This window comes from Geotrypetes seraphini, chromosome 15 (genome assembly GCF_902459505.1).
Source record: "Geotrypetes seraphini chromosome 15, aGeoSer1.1, whole genome shotgun sequence".
Taxonomy (NCBI): domain Eukaryota; kingdom Metazoa; phylum Chordata; class Amphibia; order Gymnophiona; family Dermophiidae; genus Geotrypetes; species Geotrypetes seraphini.
Window position 1 is genome coordinate 23136277 of NC_047098.1, and position 22922 is coordinate 23159198.

Here is a 22922-nt window from a genome sequence, read left to right on the forward strand (position 1 = left end):
CCCATCCAAAGAAGTGAAAAGAACAAAACTACATGACGGCCTCCTGGCCACACAAGCTGCAAGACTAGATAACCAAATCTCCAACCTTCTGATGACCACCCCAGACTATAAGACGTTCAGAAAAGAAATAAAAACCACACTTTTCAAGAAATTCCTAAAACAGAAATAACAACACGACCACTAAAAGCCCTCAATATCTTCATATTACCTCTCAAGCTATTCTCTACAATTCATATAATTCTGTTATTCTGTAACTCTGTAATTCTGTATTCATTGTAATTCTGTCCTTAAACTAACCTTTTTGTAATCCGCCTTGAACCGCAAGGTAATGGCGGAATAGAAATCCCTAATGTAATGTAATGTAATGTAATATCAAGGACGTGACCCTTTACAGTGTGAGGAAATAGGTGAGAACACTCCAGTCTTTTCTTGTAGGTTAGAAGTTGTGCAGTTAAACATCTTCTTTTTAAAATGCTCCGACATTCACACAGTCTCTTAGAATAAATCTGTAGCACTTTTTTTTTTTCACATTTGGTGCTGATGTAGGTGGGAGAATGTGTTGGGGGGCAGGTGGCAGGCTTTAGTTAGGGAGGGGTGTGTATTAGCTTCTAGTATTCCACAGATGTTCCATTCCAGTATCTTCTTTCCCCTTCTAAATATTAAAGGCTCGTTAGAGAAAGCACACCGCAATTTTGATTTTTTTATTTGTACAAATGGATGGTAATACATATACACTTCTCTCTCCGTATTCGCGGTGATAGGGGATTAACAGACCTGCGAATACCTTTTTCATATGTTATTCGCTGTTTTCTATTAAAAACCATCGTGAATATGGTGAAACCGCGAAAAACATGGTAGGAGACCTGGCCTGTTCCTGAAGGAGAGGCAAAACATGGTGAAGAACGTGCCGGGAATCGGCAATTTTCTCTGTAAACGCTTGGAATCAGTGATGTCTATGTGAGCTGAAGTAATTTGGGGGGGAGGAGCCAGCAAGTTAAAAACCGCAAATAATCAAAACCACAATTGCTGAAACCGCGAATACGGAGGGAGAAGCATAGACAAGTCTATAAGTATATAAGTCTTAAATATTGCGCTCATAGTGGGGTAGTAAAGGAGGGGGTCCGCCCCAGGCGCCCTCTTGGTTTGTACTAGCACCCGTCTTCCTCTCCATCCCCCCTCCTTCCCCACCCACCCCCCATTACCGCAAGTGCACGCCGCTTCCCTTCCCCCGTACCTTTTTAACATTTGCGGCACGAGCAACAACCCCAACCTGCTGCCCGCGCCAACCTTTCGTCCAACGTCACTTCCTGGACCTGCGCCTAGGAACTGACATCAGAGAAAGAGCCAATGCTGGCGTGAGCAGTAGGCTGGGGTTGCCGTTCACGCCGCGAACATTAAAAAGGTACGGGGGAATGGAAGGGGCATGCACATGCGGCAGGAGGGGGCAGGGAAGGAGCGGATGGGGGTAGGGAGCAGAGAAGAGGGCAGTGGAAGAGCAGATGGGGTGGGGAGACAGAGAAGAGTGCGGGGAGGGGAGCCATTGCCCCAGGTGTCTCTCACCCTAGCTACGCCACTGTGTGCTCATATATACTTGTGGGTGCACGACACCCATTTATGTACACTTCTCCCTCCGTATTCATGGTTTCAGCAATCATGGTTTCGATTACTCGCGTTTTAGCTTGTTGGCTCCTCCCCCCATATTACGTCAGCTTGCATAGAGAAATTGCTGATTCCAAGCGTTTACAGAGAAAATCGCTGATTCCCGGCACTTTCTTCGCCGTGTTTCGCCTCTCCTTCAGGAACAGGCCAGGTCTCCCGCCATGTTATTTGTGGTTTTCACCATATTCACAATGGTTTTTAATAGAAAACAGCGAATATGAAAAAATTATTCACGGTTTTTCGGTATCCGCGGGTCTGTTAATCCCCTGTCACAGCGAATACGGAGGGAGAAGTGTATACAAAAGAGAATGCGGCATCTCAAAACATTTTCAGAGAAACAAAGCTTACATTGTATGCTGCAGAAAATCACCAGGTCTAAATAGACGAGAGTGAAGTAAAGGCAGAGGAGGAGAATGGCCTGTGGTAAGAGCTGAAAGTCCCAAGAGCCCCAGGGCCTCGGAAAGACTGAGTAGAGAGAAAGCTATCCAGCCACATAGAGCCAAGTCCTTCCCATCCCATCAACACATCATCTGTTCCCTAGAGAACGAAGAGGGGGGAGCAAGGGCTCGAGATGAAGACGCCACACTTAAAAGGACAGGATTCAAGGGTCCTCCATGTTCTCTCCAAGCCTGGCTGCAAAAGAAGCACATACAAAAAAAGAGGGGAAAGGAAGAGAACACAGAAGGAGCTAGTCAGCCACCCAACATACCGGCCCCTCCCCATAAACACCAGGGTCATGTGTCTCAAACTACTGCCGTTTCCCCTACCAGATGCACTCAAACTCCTCTCCCACACAGGAAGCATCCACGTCAAACAACTCACACCTCACCACCACCAATATCCCAACCTATCGGGCAACAAAGTTACTCAAACTCTCCCCCATGCAAAGACTATGCAACCCAAACTACCCTATCCCCCAAAGTATTTATATACCACTTATAGCCTAAAACCTAAGTGGTTTGCATTCAGGTACTCAAACATTTTTCTCTATCTGTCCTGGTGGGCTCACACTCTATCTAATGTAGATGGGGCAATAGGGGATTAAGTGACTTGCCCAGGGTCACAAGTAGCAGCGTGGGATTTGAACCCACAACCTCAGGGTGCTGAGGTGGTAGCACTAACCATTGCACCACACACTCCCCCTACAGAGTCTTCTCTATACCCAAGTCCATACACCTTTTCACACTGACTTTTCTCCTCAACTAAAGGACACAGCAAACTATTGTATGGGTACAGCAGCCTTTAAACAGATGAACACACCACCTCATCTCTGCATGATCTCCATATAAAGGAAAGTCAACATTAATCTCACAACCAGAAACTCTTCTGTAATATGGTCATGGCCACTGCTCTACTGAGACCCCAAAGCATGGAGAACAGAACTCTCAACGGAGTTACGCCACTACACTTCTCCAGCCCCCCTTCTCCCCTGACAAAAAAAAAAATGGTGACTGAGCTTTCCTTATGTACAGTGGTGCAGTAAGAGAGAGGCGGGGGGTCCGCCCCGGGCGCCGTCTTGATAGGGGTGCCAGCATCCTTCCTTCTCTACGCCTCTCCTGCTCCTTCCCCCCCAATTACCGCATGCCCCTTCCCTTCCCCGTACCTCTTTAATGTTCGGGGCGCGAGCAGCAACCCCAATCTGCTGCTCGCGCCAGCATCGGCCCCTCCTCTGACGTCACTTCCTGGACCTGTGCCTAGGAAGGGACGTCAGAGGAAGAGCCAATGCTGTTGTGAGCAGCAGGTTGGGGTTGCTTCTCGCGCCACGAACATTAAAGAGGGACGGGGAAGGGACGGTAGTTGGGGGGAGGAGCGGAGAGGGGTGGGGGGGCAGAAAAGAGCGCAGGGGAGGGGCTTCACCGCCCTGGGCGCCTCTCACCCTCGCTGCGCCACTGCTTATGTATGCACTGCCAAAAGGTGATAAAACTCCGCTTCACAAGACCAGACCACAGGTGACACCAGCTCAGTGACATCAATCTGTTAAACTTTCAAGAGCTGCAATGACAGCGAATTTTGTCCCCCACACATACATACAGAGTCACAGTGCATCATGTAACTGACTCCAAAAGGAGACGAAGACCAAAGCATAGAGAGCCACGGTACCTCAGTCAAAAGGAGGACATGTTCTACAAAATATCTTACATAGAAAATACTTGCCCCTAAGCACTTATTCCAGACAATGCATTCTGAGGTGCACAGTGCCTAACCTCTATTCCTCTCCAGCAAATACGCTCTATCTTTACTCTGCACTGGATCCATATGACTCCCCAAAGACAAGTGAGGGGAGGGGGAAGACAGAATCTCTAAACACACAATCTACGCCTGCAGAAAACAAAGGGAAAGAGAAAGCTGGAAAGCACAGTTACTTACCGTAACAGGTGTTATCCAGGGACAGCAGGCAGATATCTTAACGCATGGGTGACGTCACCGACGGAGCCCCGGTACGGACCTTTTTAACTAGAAAGTTCTAGTTGGCCGCACCGCGCATGTGCGAGTGCCTTCCCGCCCGACGGAGGAGTGCGTGGTCCCCAGTTAAGATAAGCCAGCTAAGAAGCCAACCCGGGGAGGAGGGTGGGACGTAAGAATATCTGCCTGCTGTCCCTGGATAACACCTGTTACGGTAAGTAACTGTGCTTTATCCCAGGACAAGCAGGCAGCATATTCTTAACGCATGGGTGACCTCCAAGCTAACAGAGAGGGAGGAGGGATGGTTGGCCATTAGGAAAATAAATTTTGTAGCACAGATTGGCCGAAGTGTCCATCCCGTCTGGAGAAGGCATCCAGACAGTAGTGAGTAGTGAACGTGTGAACTGAGGACCAAGTGGCAGCCTTGCAGATTTCCTCGATGGGTGTGGAACGGAGGAAAGCCACAGAAGCAGCCATAGCTCTGACCCTGTGGGCCGTGACAGCACCTTCCAGTGAGAGACCGGCCCAAGCATAACAGAACGCAATACAGGCAGCAAGCCAGTTGGAAAGCGGTCCGTTTAGAGACAGGACGACCTAGACGGTTAGGATCGAAGGTCAGAAAGAGCTGAGGGGACGAGCGGTGAGCCCTGGTATGGTCAAGGTAGTATGCAAGGGCACGCTTACAATCCAGCGTGTGCAACGCCTGTTCCCCAGGATGAGAATGGGGTTTAGGGAAAAAGACAGGCAACACAATGGACTGGTTGAGGTGAAAAGCCGAGACCACCTTGGGAAGGAATTTAGGATGGGTACGCAGAACCACCTTGTCATGGTGAAAAACAGTGAACGGTGGATCGGCGACCAGTACATTGCATCTCACTAACCCTCCTGGCAGAGGTGATGGCAATGAGGAAAAGCACCTTCCATGTTAGAAGTTTGAAGCGAAGTTGTAGCAAGAGGCTCAAAAGGAGGTTTCATGAGGGCTGATAAAACCACATTCAGGTCCCAGACGACAGGAGGAGGCTTCAGAGGTGGTTTGACATTGAAGAGAGGCCTCTCATGAACCGGAAACCCAGAGGATGAGCCGTAAGCGGTTTTCCGAGGATAGGCTCATGAAACGCAGTGATGGCACTGAGGTGGGACTCTGATTGAGGTGGACTTGAGGCCTGCATCAGATAGAGAGAGCAAATAGTCCAGTACAGTTTCCACCGCCAATGAGGTGGGATCGTGGTGAATGCAGTAGACACCAAGAGGAGAACCTGGTCCACTTCTGATGGTAACATTGGAGGGTGGCCGGTTTCCTGGAGGCATCCAAAATGCGATGGAAGGGCTGAGACAGATTCTCTGGAGAGGTCAGCCCGAGAGAAACCAAGCTGTCAGGTGGAGCGAGGACAGATTGGGATGTAGTAGAGACTGATGCTGCTGCGTAAGTAGAGTAGGAAACACAGGAAGAGGAATGGGCTCCCTGGAGCTGAGCTGGAGCAGGAGGGAGAACCAGTGTTGGCGAGGCCACCGAGGAGCGATGAGAATCATGGTGGCCCTGTCCCTGCGGAGTTTGGATAACGTCCGCAACATCAGAGGTAGTGGAGGAAAGGCATAGAGGAACCGATCCGTCCAGTAGAGCAGGAATGCAACTGGGGTCAGACGATGAGGAGAGAAGAGTCTAGAACAGAACTGGGGCAGCTGATGGTTGTGAGGAGCTGCAAAGAGGTCCACCTGCGGAGCGCCCAGCGAGCAAAGATGGAGTGGAGTGTGGAAGGGTCCAGAGTCCACTCGTGAGGTTGAAGGATGCGGCTGAGATTGTCGGCCAGGGAGTTCTGTTCGCCCTGGATATAGACAGCCTTGAGGAAGAGATTGCTGAGAGCCTCCTGACAAAGGAGGCGAGATCCGGTGCCGCCTTGCTTGTTTATGTAGTACATGGCGACTTGATTGTCTGTGCACAGGAGAAGAACCTGAGGGTAGAGAAGGTGCTGGAAGGCCTTGAGAGCATAGAACATGGCTCTGAGTTCCAGGAAATTGATGTGATGTTGACGCTCCTGAGGGGTCCAGAGTCCCTGGGTGCGTAGATCTCCCAGGTGAGCTCCCCACGCATAGGGGGAGGCAATCCGTGGTTATGATCATGGAGTGAGGGGGTAGATGAAAGAGTAGACCCCTGGAAAGATTTGAGGAGTTCAACCACCATTGAAGAGATTGCTGAAGAGACGATGTCACAGAGATGGGATGAGAAAGAAGATCCGTGGTCTGTGACTATTGGTTGGCAAGAGTCCATTGAGGTGTCCGGAGGTGGAGTCGCGCCAGAGGAAGCACATGGTCCGTCGAGGCCATGTGGCCCAGGAGGACCATCATCTGTCGGGCTGGAATGGAGTGATGAAGAAGCACCTGACAACAGAGGTGGAGCAGGGTCCGTTGACGGTTGGAGGGGAGAAACGCCCTCATCAGTATGGTGTCGAGAACTGCTCCAATGAACTGAAGTCGCTGTGTGGGAAGCAGATGCGACTTGGGGTAGTTGATCTCGAACCCCAGGAGATGGAGGAAAGAGATGGTGTGATGAGTGGCTTGTAGCACAAGTGGAGACGTAGGTGCTTTCACCAACCAATCGTCCAAGTAGGGGAACACCTGGAGGTTGTGAGACCTGAGGAAGGCCGCCACCACAATAAGGCACTTGGTGAACACCCTGGGCGATGAAGCGAGGCCAAAAGGTAGCACTTTGTACTGATAGTGACGGTGCTGTATCTGAAACCGTAGGTAGCGACGTGAAGTCAGATTGATTGGGATGTGAGTGTAGGCCTCTTTGAGGTCCAGGGAACATAGCCAGTCGTGCTGAGAGAGAAGAGGGTAAAGCGTGGCAAGGGAGAGCATTCTGAACTTCTCCTTGACCAGACACTTGTTGAGGTCCCTGAGATCGAGGATGGGACGGAGGTCTCCTGTCTTTTTGGGAACCAGGAAGTAGCGGGAGTAGAATCCCTGACCCCTTTGGTCCGGAGGCACTTCTTCGATGGCATTGAGAAGAAGGAGAGAGTGGACCTCCATCAGGAGGAGGGGGGTTTGGGAGGAGTGAGAAGCAGACTCTACGGGAGGATGGTCTGGTGGAAGAGTCTGGAAGTTGAGAGAGTAGCAGTGGCGAATGATGTTGAGGACCCATTGGTCCTGATGTGATGACCTCCCAACGGCTGAGGAAGATTTGGAGGCGACCTCCGATAGGCTGAGGAAGAGGCAATGATGGTGGGAGACTGGCTATGCCCTGGAGGAAAAAGTCAAAAGGGCTGAGATGGTTTTGACGGAGGTAGAGGCTTGGCAGGTTGGTGAGACTGTGAGCGAGCCTGAGATTGATGCTGTTGACGAGGTCGGCGAGGCTGCTGTTGGGGCGGGTTGAGAGGTCTGGCCGAGAACCTGCGCTGGTAGGAAGACTGCTGTCTGTAGGGGGCGAGCAGGTGGAGTCTTCTTTTTAGGTTTGATCAGAGTGTCCCACCCTGGTCTCATGTGCTGAGAGCTTCTGGGTTGTTGAGTCCAGGGACTCCTCCGAAAGAGTTCATCACCCAGACAAGGTGCGTTCGCCAGGCGGTCCTGGTGGTTAATGTCTAGGTCAGAGACTCTCAGCCATGCCAAACGGCGCATGGCCACCGCCCATGGCAGATGCGCGAGAGGTCAGCTCAAATGAGTCGTAGATGGAGCGAACCATAAAATTTCCTGAGTTGGAGGAGGCTAGAAATATGTTGCTGGAAAAGAGGGACCTTACGTTCAGGAAGATATTTCTGTAAGGAGGAGAGCTGTTGCACCAGATGCTTCATGTAGAAGGAGAAGTGGAAGGTGTAGTTGTTGGCTCTATTGGCTAACATGGCATATTTGGAAAAGGCGCTTACCAAATTTATCCATGGTTTTTCCCTCTCTGCCAGGAGGGGTGGAGGCATATACACTGGAACCCTGAGATTTTTTTCAAAGTAGATTCCACTAGGAGGGACTCGTGGGGCCAATTGAGGTTTGTCAAACCCTGGGATTGGAATAACCCGGTACAAGCTATCCAATTTACGAGGGGGCTCCAGGAACAGTGAGGGGAGCCTCCCAGTTTTTATAGAAAGTTTCCCGTAAGATGTCGTGGACGGGCAACTTCAGAAATTCTTTGGGAGGTTGCTCAAAGTCTAGGGCGTCGAGGAAAGCTTGAGACTTTTTAGAGTCGGACTCTAAGGGAATGGAAAGAGCTGCTGAGAAATGGAGAAAGAGGATTGCTCTGGTTTTGATACGGTGTCGGTCATGGAGGGTTCTTCGTCGGTTGATGAAGCGTCCTCTTCGGTACCGTGAGGGGAGTCTTCCCACAAGTCCGGGTCCCTAAGGTCGGGGTGCATACGTTTGGACATCGGTGTGGGGGGCTCGGCATGGCGGGTCTTTGAGAGAGATTTGCCTGAGCGCACCGAGGCGGTACCAGGTGAGGAAGACCGATGTCGTTCCTGGGGACCCGGACAGGGTCGGCAGCATCACGGGTATGCACTGTAGGTGTTTCTGCCAAGAGCACCGGCATGGAGGTATTAATCGGTACCGAGGGGGTTGACACCGATGGGACAGTGCGAGGCTCGGACCGGTCCTGTACCGGAAGGTGCGGTGCCAGCAACGCCGGCAACAGTTGCTGGAGCTGTTGTTGCAGCTGCTCCTGTAACAGTGTTTGGAGTATGGCCGCGATGCGGTCATCCAGGGGAGGCACCTGGTACCGCTTTTTTCTTCTTCGGTACCATAGGTGCCGCTCTACGCTCCGGCGATGAGGATGGCCGATGATGAGGCACTCACCGAGATCGGAGCGGAGCGTTTGCGGGGCCGGTGCGGTGCCGGGAGGGCCGGTGTCGCAACCATGGCAAGAGGGCGCTCAAGGGAAGTGGGAGGCTTCTTAGCCGGCTTACCTGGGCCTAACGGCCCGAGGAAGGGTCCGGTGGTGTCGATGTCGTCGGTGCCGACTTTTGGGGTGCCGTCGACGTCGCAGCCGGTTCCATGCAGATCCGGTACCAAACAAAATATTTTGCTGGATCTGCCTATTTTTCAAAGTACGCTTTTTAAGCGTAGCACAGCGGGTGCAGGTGTCAGCCCGATGCTCTGGACCCAAGCACTGGAGGCACCAATTGTGCGGGTCGGTGAGGGAGATCGGGCGTGCACACCGCTGGCACTTCTTAAAGCCCGGTTGAGGGGGGCATGAAGGGAAACACGGCCTCCGCAAAATCAAAGCCGGAGGCCTGTATGGTGGCAACAGGCCCCGCCGGGGCCGGCCCGAAAAAATAAAGAAAACTCGACAAGTTTTTTTTTTTTTTTTAAGAAAAGTAACGGGATCCGAAAGTAAAAAAACTGAAAAAATGAAAAAAGTACTCGAGCAGGAAGGCAGAAAATAGTTTTTCAACGGGCCGTTGAAAACACATGCGTCTTCTTCGCTCCGCGGAAACGAAGAAACTGGGGACCACGCACTCCTCCGTCGGGCGGGAAGGCACTCGCGCATGCGCGGTGCGGCCAACTAGAACTTTCTAGTTAAAAAGGTCCGTACCGAGGCTCCGTCGGTGACGTCACCCATGCGTAAGAATATGCTGCTGCTTGTCCTGGGATAATGTCCTATACACAGACGTCTGGGAAAACCTGGATGTGTCCTCTTTTTAGGAGACTCTCCAGGTGCCCGGAGGGACTTCCAAAACCCAGCAGTTTGCCCGGGTTTTGGAAGTCTCTGAGCTCGGGGCCGCATCTAGAGGCCCTCTGAGCATGTGCGGATATCATTGTGGTGATGCCATACACACGTGCACGCATTGACAGCCGCATGCGCACAGACCTTGGGGAAGGAGACAGTAGGTTTGGCCGGTGGCGGGGCTGGGACAGAATGGGGGGATTGGGGGGTGGAACGGGGCCAGGTATCCTCTCTTTTTAAAGAGAAAATCTGGTAACCCTACCTATACACCATGACAAAATCTCCCTGTACATTCAATCAGATTCAGGGGAATGATGGCACACGCAATGCCTTCAAAACAACAGTGAGACAAAGACCCAGTTACCCATGGCAAAAATATCAGAAGTCTCCCTCCTTGCCTAACCTGGAGAAAAGGTCAGAGTCCTATCAGGATTAGCCCCCATTCCTCCCAGAAGCTTATTAGGCTTAAGAGCTGCAGCCCAGTCGTTTCTGGCCAGCCTTCTTCACAATGGTTAAGGGTCATTGCATCCACTGACCAGAGCACCTGGCAGGAATCTAAAGGGTCCCCATCTCTCAGCAGGGAATACAGCCAGCCCTCCGCCTCTATGACCACAGAGAAGGTTCTCAGCACTTTCTGTAGTCTTAGGTTTCTTAAGACACTGGCAGCACTGACAAAAGGCATGAACTTAAGGAGTAATTCTATAACCTCAATGCTGAGCACCATCTCTATAATGGCATCTTGGTGTCAAGATTTTGTTATAGAATACAAGTGCAAGTTTGTTTATTTATTAGGATTTATTTTACTGCCTTTTTGAAGGAATGCAAGCAAGTAGGCATCAGTGTGCCCACAATTATTCCAGGTCTATGGCTCAAGTAATCTGGTGCACCTAAGTGCCCATGTGGTGTGCATTACTTATAGCCGAGGTCCTCAAATCCATTCCTTGAAGTCCACAACCCAGCTTGGTTTTCAGGATTTCCACAATGAATATGTACGAAATATATTTGGATTTATTTATTTGGATTTATATCCTGTCTTCTCAGAAGAGCTCAGAAGGGGGTTACAAGTTTATATACATAATAAGAACATAAGACTAGCCTTACTGGGTCAGACCAATGGTCCATCAAATCCAGTAGCCCGTTCTCATGGTGGCCAAACTAGGTCCCTAATACCTGGACAAAACCCAAGGAATAGCAACATTCCATGTTACCGATCCAAGGTAAGCAGTGGCTTCCTTCATGTCTTTCTCAATAACAGACTATGGACTTTTCCTTCAGGAAATTGTCCAAACCTTTCTTAAAACCAGCTATGCCATCTGCTCTTACCACAACCTCAGGCAATGCGTTCCAGAGCTTAACCGTTCTTCGAGTGAAAAAATATTTCCTTCCATTGGTTTTAAAAGTATTTCCCTGTATCTTCATCGAGTGTCCCCTAGTCTTTGTAATTTTTTATGGAGTGAAAAACTGATCCACTTGTACCCGGTTCTACTCCACTCAGGATTTTGTAGACGTCAATCATATCTCCCTTCAGCCGTCTCTTTTCCAAGTTGGAGAGCCCTAACCTTTTTAGTCTTTCCTCATATGAAAGGAGTTCCATCCCCTTTATCATCTTGATCGTTCTTCTTTAAACCTTTTCTAGTGCCACTATATCTTTCTTGAGATAAGGAGACCAGAACTGAACGCAATGCTCCAGGTGAAGTTGCACCATGGAGTGATACAGAGGCATTATAACATTCTTAGTCTTGCTAACCATCCCATTTTTAATAATTCCTGGCATCCTGTTTGCTTTTTGGGCTGCCGCCAAACATTGGACAGGTTTCAGCGTATTGTCTACAATGAACCCCAGATCATTTTCTTAGGCGCTAACCCCCAAGGTGGACCCTAGCATCTGTTAACTTTGATTTGGGTTATTCTTCCCAATTTGCATCACTTTGCATTTGTCCACATTTAATTTCATCTGCCACTTGGACACCCAGTCTTCCAATTTACTAAGGTCTGCCTGCAATTTTTCACAATCTGAATGTGTTTTAACAACTTTGAACAGTTTAGTGTCATCTGCAAATTTAATCACCTCACTCATTGTTCCAATTTCCAGATCATTTATAAATAAGCTAAATAACACCAGTCCCAGTACAGATCCCTGTGGCACTCCACTTTGGTTTACTCTCCTCCATTGAGAAAAATAACCATTTAACCCTACCCTCTGTTTTCTATCCGATAACCAATTCCTAATCTACAACTGAACTCTGCCACCTATCCCTTGACTCTTTAATTTTCTCAGGAGCCTCTCATGAGGAACTTTGTCAAAAGTTTTCTGAAAATCTATATTCACCACATCAACTGACTCACCTTTATCCACACCTTCAAAGAAGTCAAACAAATTGCTGAGGCAAGACCTCCCTCGGCTGAATCTATGCTGACTCTGTCTCATTAAATCATGTTTGTCTACATGGTCCAAAATATTATTTTTTATAATTGTTTCCACCATTTTACCCAGTACTGAAGTCAGTCTTACCGGTTTGTAATTTCCCAGATCTCCCCTGGAGCCCTTTTTAAAAATCAGCGGAACATTGGCCACCCTCCAATCTTCAGGTACTACAGACAATTTTAGTGACAGATTACAGATCACTAACAGCAGGTCAACAATTTCATGTTTGAGTTCTTTTAGTACCCTTGGGTGTATACCATCCGGTCCAGGTGATTTATTACTTTTTAACTTGTCGATTTGGCTTAGTACATCTTCCAGATTCACCGAGATTTCTTTCAGTTCCTCCGCATCCTCACCCTTGAAAACCATTTCCGGTTTAGATAGATCTCTTACATCTTTTTACATCATTCAGTCTCTCCGCCATGGCCTTATCCTCTCTGAGCGCCCCTTTTGCTCCTTGATTATCCAACGGTCCCACGGATTTTCTCACAGGTTTTCTGCTTCTGATGTACCTGAAAAAACTGTTAAGAATTTTTGCCTCTTTGGCAAATTTCTCATCATTTAAAAAAAAAAAAAAAATTATTTATTTATCAATTTTCAAATAAACAATCAAGTATACACCTGTACAGAAAGGAGAGGCATTAAAGAAAAATACACATTCCAAGTAAAACAATAATTATAATCAAAGCAAAAGTAATCATAATCTCCTCCTCAAGTCCTCATTAATGGATCCAAGATGTAAAGCAGTGAGCCTAACAAGAAAATCTTAGTAATACTGTAACGAAAAAAGAAAAACAGGGACACTATTAACTGAAGGAAGTGACCAAATCAAACAATGAACACTCAAGTTATTGTTGTCCCAGCTTTCAGGTGTGCAGCTGACAGAAAGGTTGTCATTCTGAAATTGTTCATTCTGAATAGGAAAATTAACTACAGCTGACCTTTCTTCCTGAATGCTGTTCTCCTGGAAGCTGCATTCCCTCTTGCTGTTCTGAGCCTCAGCCATTACTGGACTCACAGCATAGGAGTCCAAATCCAGTCTCCCCTGTCCGATGACTGAAGCCTCACAGGGCAGGAGTTCACCGACCTCCGATGGCTCTACTGCCCGAAGGGAGCTGGTGTTCTGAGGAAGAGGGGGTGGAGTTCTGGCGTCGGGGCTTAATGAGATCTCTAAGCCCGGGGAGACCACATCCTGCTCACCAATGAGAGCCCCCAACGGGGAAGCCGCCGCCGCCGATACTTCCTGCATCCGACGGATTAGATCTTCGATGTTGCCGAGCCTTGCGGGGTCAGGGCGCCGCGAGGCTATAGCGGCACTTCGGCCCCTTCTCTTCGGCATTGCAGGTAAGGGCAAACGCCTCAAAAAGAAGAAAAACAGCCTGATATACAATCTGGGATCTAACCGGGACGCTCAGCTAGCTGTCCCGTCGGCCATCTTGGATCCTCTCATCATATTCTTTCTCAGCTTTCTTTATCAAGGTATAGTAATGTACAGATGACATTACATTTTAGATCACAACATGATAGGACAATATATAGGGGAGCACGAAAGTACTTAAAAGCATGGCATTACTTAATAGGATATGACAAGACAAGACCTCATACAGCATTGGCTGGTGATGTTATGAGTTTGGTATGACATTGCGATAACTAATCATGCTTGACTGTACATTAGTGCCTGACAGTACGAAGCATGGATGAAAATAGATCTAGTAAATATTCATTGTGTAAATCCTGAAAAACAGGCTAGTTGTTAACCTCGAGGATTGGATTTGAGAATCTATAGTATTCCATAAGGTCCGCATGTCAGTCGGTATCATACCTATGGATTGCGTATACTCCACCCACATGTACATCCCCTCGCACTTACGCACTGTCTTATAGAATGGCACATAGGATTAGATTCAGTAAATAGCACCCAAACTCGGGCGCCAAAAAAATGCACGCTGAGCGCATGGGATCCATGCCCATCTTTGGGCGCAAGGATTTGTATCAACTTGGATGTAAATTAGGCACAGACCCCCCCCCAAATTCTATAATACTGCGCAAGTCTTTAGTGAATGCTCCTGACCCTGGGCAGGCCCCTTCCATGGCCACACCCCCTTTTCAGTTGTGCGCTAAAAGATTTACACTCGTATCTTTTTAGAATAATGCTTAGCAAGAGGCACATGCAAAACCAAAATGTTGCAATTAGCTGGTACCAAATTATTGGCGCTAACTGGCTCATTACTCCATTAAAATAGCATGCGCAATTTTGAGCGCCATATACAGTATAGGATCCAGGGAATAGTGCATTTAGGTGTGTAAGTGGTATTAACTGGTACATTTAGATGCACAAGACTGCATGTGTCTAGTCATAGAATTGCCTTTTCGATCATGAAAATAATGAAAAAGGTACGAAATCTGAAAAAGAGAAACCAGGAAATCCAGAAGTTAAATTCACAGGCAAAAAGATACAAACATCCATTTAATGTGAAACCATCCCGTCCCCCACAGAATTACTTACGTGTGACATACCCGGGCCAAAGAAGGGATTCGGCAGCTCCTCCAGGACTTTGGACATATGGAGAGAGGGAGTCTGAGACCTGGCACTACAGAATGGCAAAAGGATGGGTCCAACTATGGAATGGGTGAACAAGGCTAGGGTGTGCCTTGGGCGTGAAGCAGAGGGGTGAGAGGGTGAAGGGAATGTTAGCGTTGCATGGGTATGAAAATAAGGTATGACTGGGCATGGTTTTTCTTGTTTTAATTCCTTCCTTCCCCATGTTAAAATACAACAGAGATCCAAAAGCACAGGTTACAGACAAATAAAGAAAACAGCAGAGCAACAAAGTGAAAGAGGAGGAGGAGACAGGAAAACAAAGAGAGACAAGAGAGCAGCCAAGAATCCAGCAGAAGATTAAATGCATCAACTTCAGTAGCAACGTCTGATCCAAGAGTCTCACCTGGGACAGTCAGGGGGTACTTCTCTAACAGGGCACCTATGTAACACCTATTCTATAAAGAAAAGTAGGCACCTACTTTCTCTTAACTGGTGAAATCATGCCTATAATTTAGACACAGGCCCTTATGCCACCCATAGAGCTGGTATAAGTTGGTTTTGCTTAAATACCGGAGACACATGCATAACTTATAAGTTAATATACTGGCAACAACTTCAAACTTAGAATAAATACCCACGTTCCAAACACAATCAGAGCACATTTTTGTAGACGGACCATTAGAGGCACGTAGCCCTCAAAGCTCTTCATCTTAAAACCATGGAGGAGCATTTTTGATAAAATGTCTGCAAATATTGGGGAGAAGAAATGGCTGTTTTTAAGCCTGCAAGATATCTCACTTTTTTTCCCCCCTCAAAAATGACCTGCTAGGCGTCATAGCCTAGCAAGATGTCTACCTTTCTTTGGTCATTTTCCAAAAAATAGGACGTCCAGATAAAACATGTCCAAAACAAGCCATTTGCATATAGGAGGGGGGGCCAACATTTTTAATGGACTGGCCACACAGACATGCCAGCAGAGTAGTAGGGCACCAAAGAGGGCACTGCTGTGAACTTCATATAAAGGGTGCCAGGTATACAGCTCCCCATAACCCCCTTATAATATATGGTGAGCCCTCCAAAACTCCCCCAAACCCACTATAACTATCTACCACCCCAATAGCCCTTAAGGCTGCAGGTGTCGCCTATATGGCAATACAGTAAATTTTGTTGGGTTCGCACTTTCCACCATAAATGTATTAGTTAGAGTGGGATATGGGTATGGGTCCCCCTTTCAAGTGTTCACTACACCACCCACCAGGCTACTCCAGACACCTGCTTGCTGCCCTACTAGGATTTCCCATACCATGTGCTACTGTTATAGAAACAGGTATGTACTGTTTCATTCAGATCTTTGGGGAGTGGGAGGGGGTCAGTGACTACTGGGGGAGTGGGAGGGTTCATGCCTTAATCCCTCCAGTGATCATCTGGTCAATTTGGTTACCTTTTTGGCCCTTATTTACTTTTAAACAGGTCTAGCTCCGAATGTCTACATGACATCCTGGACGTCTTGGTAAATGTTTATCACTAGAAGACGTCCAAGCGCTAAGCACGCCTCCAACACGCCCCCTTGACCTTTGGATGAATTGCAGACAAAAAAAACCTAGCATGACGTCTAGAAAGTCAATTTCAAAAATGATTCTTTGGACGTCTCTCTTTTTTGAAAATGAGTCCCAGAGGCAACAGCATTCTTCACTGATCCTTATTTAAGAACTTTTTTGTATGTGTGTGTGTCTCTACAACAATTAAATGATAATTTTTTTTGAACTACCGTATTTTCACGCATATAACGCGCGCGTTATACACGATTTTACAAACCGTGCATAACCGTGCGCGTTATACGTGTGATCACATTTTATAACTTTTTTTTTCAAACCGATCGGCATCCCCCCTGCGAACCGGCATCCTCCCCCCCCGCTCGCGTCACCCCCCCTCCCCCCCGCAATCCTACATCCCCCCCAGCACCGCAAAACATGCCTTACCCGATTGGGCACCGGCACCAGCACCAATGCACAGGATGTGCCAGTGCCAGTGCCCGAAGATCCTCCCTCGTTGGTTTGGGCTGGGCTGGGCTGGGCGGTGCGGTGCAGGAGAGATCCTCCTTCTTCCTGCGCCGGGCTGGACTAGGCTTTGAGCATTTGCGCATGCTCAAAGCCTTCTGGTCTCGCTCTCTCCGAGATCGGAGAGAGCGAGACCAGAAGGCTTTGAGCATGCGCAAATGCTCAAAGCCTAGTCCAGCCCGGCGCAGGAAGTAGGAGGATCTCTCCTGCACCGCACCGTCCAGCCCAGCCCAGCCCAAACCAACCCAAACCAACGAGGAAGGATCTTCGGGCACTGGCACTGGCACATCCTGTGCATTGGTGCTGGTGCCAGTGCCCAATCGGGTAAGACATGTTTTGCGGTGCTGGGGGGGGATGTAGGATCGCGGGGGAGGGGGGATGACGCAAGCGGGGGGGGGAGGATGCCGGTTTGTAGGGGGGGATGCCGGATCGGATTGAAAAAAAAAAGTTGTAAAACGCGGGTAAGCGAGCGGGGGGGAGGATGTCGGTTCGGAGTAGGCGGGAGGAGGTTTTAGCATGCGCAGTATACGCGTGTGCGCGCTATATTAAAATTTTTTACATAGATTTGTGTTCCCCGCGCGCTATACCCGTGTGCGCGTTTTACACGGGTGCGCGTTATTTACGTGAAAATACGGTATACATTTCAAAAATTGTGCAAAACTTAATTTATTCAAGAATTCAACTTCAAGATGGTGCAGTCCTTCGTAGCAGACTACTTATTTATTTTTAAAATTTCTTAACCGCCTATAACTAAGCGGTTTACAATATAAAACATTCATACTGGTTCAGAGGACAACATACATAACAATACTTTCAGTACACACATTAAGCCCACTAAAAATAGCAGAAAGCCTGCAGGAAGATGACATATCATCAATCCTCAATGATTCTAAGACACAGGTTATAATTCAGATTCCTCTTGAGGTGTCTCCCTTCGACATATCTTCCAAGGAAGGCCTCTACATGCAACAGTATTTTTAACATTCTCTTAAACTGTAACCGGTCCGAACAGGTCCTCAAGATGCCAGGAGGAGACTCCACAATTTCACTCCTGCCACGGACATCACTGTAAACAACTGATAAGTTATGCATGTAAATAGAAGCCCTGCCCATGATCCACCCAGACTCCGCCTACAAGTACATCCACCTGTAAAATAAGCACGGAGTAAAATGTGCGTATTTCCAGAACTGCGCTTGGGTGGATTTGGGGCACTTTCACACATTTGTGCATATATATACCATTTTTCTATGGAGCCGATATTTAGCCAGTAGTGCTCAGTCTTTTGCTGACCACTGCCAGCATCATTCCCAGATATTCAATGTGGGGCTCTGTCCGGACACTGGCATTGAATATCCGGTTTTGTGGACCTGGCTAATGAGTGGCCAGTTAAGTCTTATATTCAGTACCCAATTGGCCATGGATTACCGCAGAAAGATAAGACTGGCTTTTATGTGGTCCCATTTATGTGGCTACCCTGGCCGGTTCGGTGCTGGATATCGTCACTTAACTGGCCAAGTGCTGACTCCACCCCAGAACACCCCTAAAATAGCCAATTTACATTTCAGCGCCAACTGGTTAATTTCAGCAGCACTAACCGATTATATGCCGCTGGAAATATGTGGTTAGCCCCAAACAGGTGGTTTGGCGGCCAGGAGCTATTTCTGGCCACTTAAATTGCTTTGAATATCAATTTGAACATTTACCCACAAAACTGGCATCTAAAAGTTGGCACCCACTTTAAAGAAGTACCCCCTTAACGCAAAAATCACTCACCTCAGACTTCATGAAACAAACACAAACACTGTACGAAACTATCTCACTAAATATTCTATTGCTTTTCCTCAGCTGGTGAAGAGGTCAACTGTAATAAATGCTCTGTCAGCTCAGAAAACATTTACAGTGCTAATCTAAATCTCCACCATAAGGCATAAGGCAGTGTTTCTCTGAGAGATTCATTGCTTACCACAGGGCCCTTCGTGTTTCACAGGGATGCTGGTTCTCTGGTGGCACTCAGCCTTCTGCCTCTCACACTCATTGCTGTATGTACGGCTGTCCCGTCCGCACACGGGCTTGTAGGCGCCATCGCAGACCACGCGGTCACAGGAGCAGCGAGCCACACCTCGGCGGTTCAGACATACGCTGTTGAATTTACACTCTTCTTTGCATTTGTCTGAAAGGGAAGACTGACTGAGAGCTCAGAAAAACAAGGCGGCAGAAAGGATCCACAGGAATCTGAGTGGCTTTAAGAGGACTAGGAATGGGCGTTGGGGGCAGGAAAGCAGGATGGGGCAGAGAGCAGAAGTGAATTCCAAAAGGAAGACAGGAGAAGAGGGGAAGAGAGCAGAGACAGAGTGGCAAGGACGCAGTGGTAGGGTGCTAGAGGACTAAGGATGAGAGAAGGTAAGCAGGGATACCGTGCTGAGGGCAATGATCCCTCTAAGTTGTTTGGCTGTGCAGCCGGGCACCTTTAGGCAGGAGGCCACACAGCCATTCAGCCCCACCGTGCCATCAGTGGGGTCAGGACCAACATATTCTTCCTCACCACTCTCCCACCTTCTGCTGCTGCTTTCCTAAAGCAGCAACAGCAGCAATAAAGTGAAACAGGCCAGTTGCAGGACCTTCCCATACATACCTGTGGTTGCTGGCCCATCCTCTCCAACATCACTTCTTCTTCCGGGGCAGAGCCATCAGCCACGGATATGTATAGGAAGGTACCGCAGGTACGTTTCACTTTGGGAAAGCAACAGCAGTGGTAGGGATGCTAAGAGGAAGACACTGGAGGGGTAGGTGGGGAAGATGGGAGCAGATGCTGGTGGTAAAGGAGTGGGAAAGAGAGAGAGGGGTAGACACTAGTGGAAGTGGGAGGAGAGAGAGGGGGTAGAAGATGGTGGAAATGGTTTGGGGTGGAGAGAGAGAGAGAGAAGAGACAGATTTTGTATAGAAGTGGGAAGACAAATTCTAGATAGAACAGGGGAGAGAAAGGGCAGATGTTGGAGGTGGGATACAGAGGAGATGATGAAACGGGAGAAGTGAAAAGGGAGATGCTTGATGGAAGGTGGAGGAGAAAGAGGGCAGATGTATGGAAGGAGAGAGATACAAAGAAGAGGAAAATATTGATGGAGAGAGAGGATATGCTGGATGAAAAGGGGAGGAGGAATAAGCTGTATAGAAGGAGGGAGACAGAAGTCTGGATGGAAGAGGGGACAATCATAGAAATAGAACATAGAAACTCGATGGCAAATAAAGGCCAAAGGGCCCATCCAGTCTGTCCATCTGCAGCATCCACTATCTCCTCCTCTCCCTAAGAGAACCCTAAAAGACACGGAGGGAGATGAAGGAAAAGGGAAGTAAAAGGGGAGAGAGGGCAGACTGTATAGAAGGGGGAAGAAACAGAGAAGGGAGATATTGATGGAAGGGGAGAGAGAGTGTGGAGATACTGGATGGAAAGGGGGAGAGAGGAGGCAGACGTTGTTTAGAAGGGGGAAGATGCTGGATGGAAGAGGGAAAAGAGATGGGTAGATATTGGGGGGGGATAGACAGAAAGGAGGGAGATAATGATGGAAGGGAAAAGAAAAGGCAGATATAGGGGTCAAACACTGTATAGACGGGGAGAGAAAGAGGGCAGAGTTAGTGAAAGACTGGGAATAAGGGGAAGTAAAATAAGAGAGCCAGGGTGAAGGAAAGAGATGGAAAGCTGCTTGTAGACCCTAAAAAGCTAGTGAACTTGAAGACTAGATAGTAAGAATGAGTTAAATTTTAACATAGAGGTAGAAAATAAATTGAAGAAAGCTGAAAGGAAAAGGAAGAGAGAAAAATCATGGCAAGAGACTTAAGATGGAGGAAAGCAGAAACCAGAGAAGTAAATGGCCATAAAACAAAGGTAGAAAAAAGAATTTTATTTTTAATTCAGGATAAAGTAGTGTGGTACCCGTGTTTATAAAGGTTAATAAATATAAATAGATAATAGAATGAAGATGATATCTTTCCATTGAACTAATTTAAATACATTTTTGACCAACTGTCAGAGACCAACACCTCCTTTCTCTGGTCAGGACAGCTCAGTCTTGACTTGGGGAAGGAGGTGTTGGCCTCTGAGAGCTAACTGAACAATATTTTAAGTCCTTTCAATAAAATATCATCTTATTTTCCATCTTTTAATTTATATTTGTAATTCTTAATTTGTAATATACAGTGTGTATAATACCATGTAACGGAAATTGTTGCTCGCAAAAAAGTTTTTCCTCACATAAACTTGGTCCTTATAGGGAACATTATTAGTTCAGGAGGCAAGTGTATGAAGCCAAAGGTGTGGGGGGAGGGGAGAGGGGAACAAAGGCTGAAAACTTCCCACCTACCCTGAATCTGGCACTGCCCAGATCGTACTTTCTGGATTTCCATCCCATGGATGGCTGCACTTCGCTGTAGCTTGCACTCATTGTCATAGGTCACGCCATCATCTCCGCACACGGGATCTTTCTTTGGGAAGCAGTTCTCAGGTCGATTCAGCATATCTGCTCTCCGTGTCCGCGGGTTCACCCGGCACACCTGATTCAGATCATTCAAAGCAGTCTTGCAAGGATCTGGCCATGAAAATAACAATAATAATAATAACGATAATAATATTATAACAATATTAGCAAATATAGATGCAGAAGCAAGAAGAAAGGGAGGCTGACATGGAGGTGAGAAGAGGGATGAGGAAAGACCTCCACAGAGTAGACAGAGCGCACATTTCCTGGTACTAATCAACCAATATTATGAAAAGGTATTTCACAGTCTGCCACTGGATGGTCTTGGGTGACACAATGTTGTGTGTAGCTGTGTATTTAAAACTTCAGAAGCCTTGCACAGTGCCTCAGCAGATGTGCATCCTGGCAACAGCAGAGTCAACATCACTCACCACAGGGCCCATCAAACTTCTTGTACAGGTTTTCCTGTTTGCCGCAGGCGTGTTTGTTCAGATGGCACTCATTCCAATAGTCTTTGCCATTGTTGGCACAGACCACATTTTCAGGCACGCTGCCACAGGAGGACGGGCAGATACACTTTGCCGACTGCCCATCAGAGGAGCGGGCGCAGGTGCTTCCAAAGCTGCAGGTCACATCTGAGCAAGGATCCCTGGAGCCTATAGCGAGAAGAGAGGACAAGTGTTACCGATGCGGGATTGGAGCTGCTTCCCACGGAGAAGAGGGGGAAGGAAAAGGGAACGAAAGGAATAGTGGTTATGTGTAGGGATAGTAAAACATTCCAGTCTGCACTAAAAGGACATCACCACTTTCCAAATGAGAGGCACATAGGGTGTGGGCTAGCTGTGATCATTGCCTCTAGGGATTTTATTTTGCCTATCAATTTTTGTGGATCACATCTCATGTTGTCCGCCATTTCTGAATGTTCCATCTTTTGCAAATGCGATTTGATTCAGCCCCAAATAATGCCCCAAAAACATTACTCCTATTTAGCCAAATAGTGATTTAAATTCGAACACAAATAATTCAGGGTTCCACTTTACTAAATCCTACTGAAATGAACACCCGGGGGCTCATTTTCAAAGCACAGACATGCAAAGTGCAACAGAAACCTACGGTACTTTGTGTGTCTATGTGATTTGGCGCGAAGCTTGATTCTATAAAGTGCGCCTAACTTTTATACAATTGTGCTCGGTTCATAGACAACCCCGCGAAAGACAAAGGCACGCGCCGACAACTGAGCGCAAGACGGAGGCGCGCGCCAAAGAAAATTACAGTTTTTAGGGGCTCCGACGGGGGGTTTTGTTGGGGAGCCCCCCGAGTTTACTTAATAGAGATCGTGCCGGTGTTGTGGGGGGCTTGGGGGGTTGTAACCCTCCACATTTTACTGTAAACTTCCCTAAAAACAGGGAAAAAGTGAATTTTTCAGTAAAATGTGGGGGTTACAACCCCCCAAACCCCCCACAACGCCCCCACAACACGGCGCAATCCGGAGCCCTAAAAACAGTAATTTTCTGCTGCGCACACCTCCGTGCTGCGCTCAATTGTCTGCGCGCGCCTTTGTCCCGGCGCGCTTTTGACCTGATACCATTGTGCTCAATGCCGCACTAGTCGGCACCTAATTTTTAGGCACCATATATAGAATTGGGCCCAAAGTGAACAGTCTAGATGAGCCTAATGGTTCTTATATTGCTGGGTTTTGAACCAGCTTCTGTGTTAGAAGCA

The 22922-nt window shown here is 47.8% G+C and overlaps 1 protein-coding gene across 2 annotated transcripts in view; it reads right to left on the reverse strand.

Annotated features, from left to right (window-relative positions):
• Positions 1-22922, reverse strand: part of AGRN (agrin) — a 400096-nt gene that overhangs the window by 143005 nt on the left and 234169 nt on the right. For both annotated transcript variants that reach the window (XM_033921542.1, XM_033921543.1), the window contains 3 exons: positions 21632-21856; positions 21087-21311; positions 18695-18901 (listed from right to left, as the gene is read on the reverse strand). In XM_033921542.1, coding sequence (XP_033777433.1) covers positions 18695-18901; positions 21087-21311; positions 21632-21856 — 657 coding nt within the window. The remainder of the gene's footprint in view (positions 1-18694; positions 18902-21086; positions 21312-21631; positions 21857-22922) is intronic.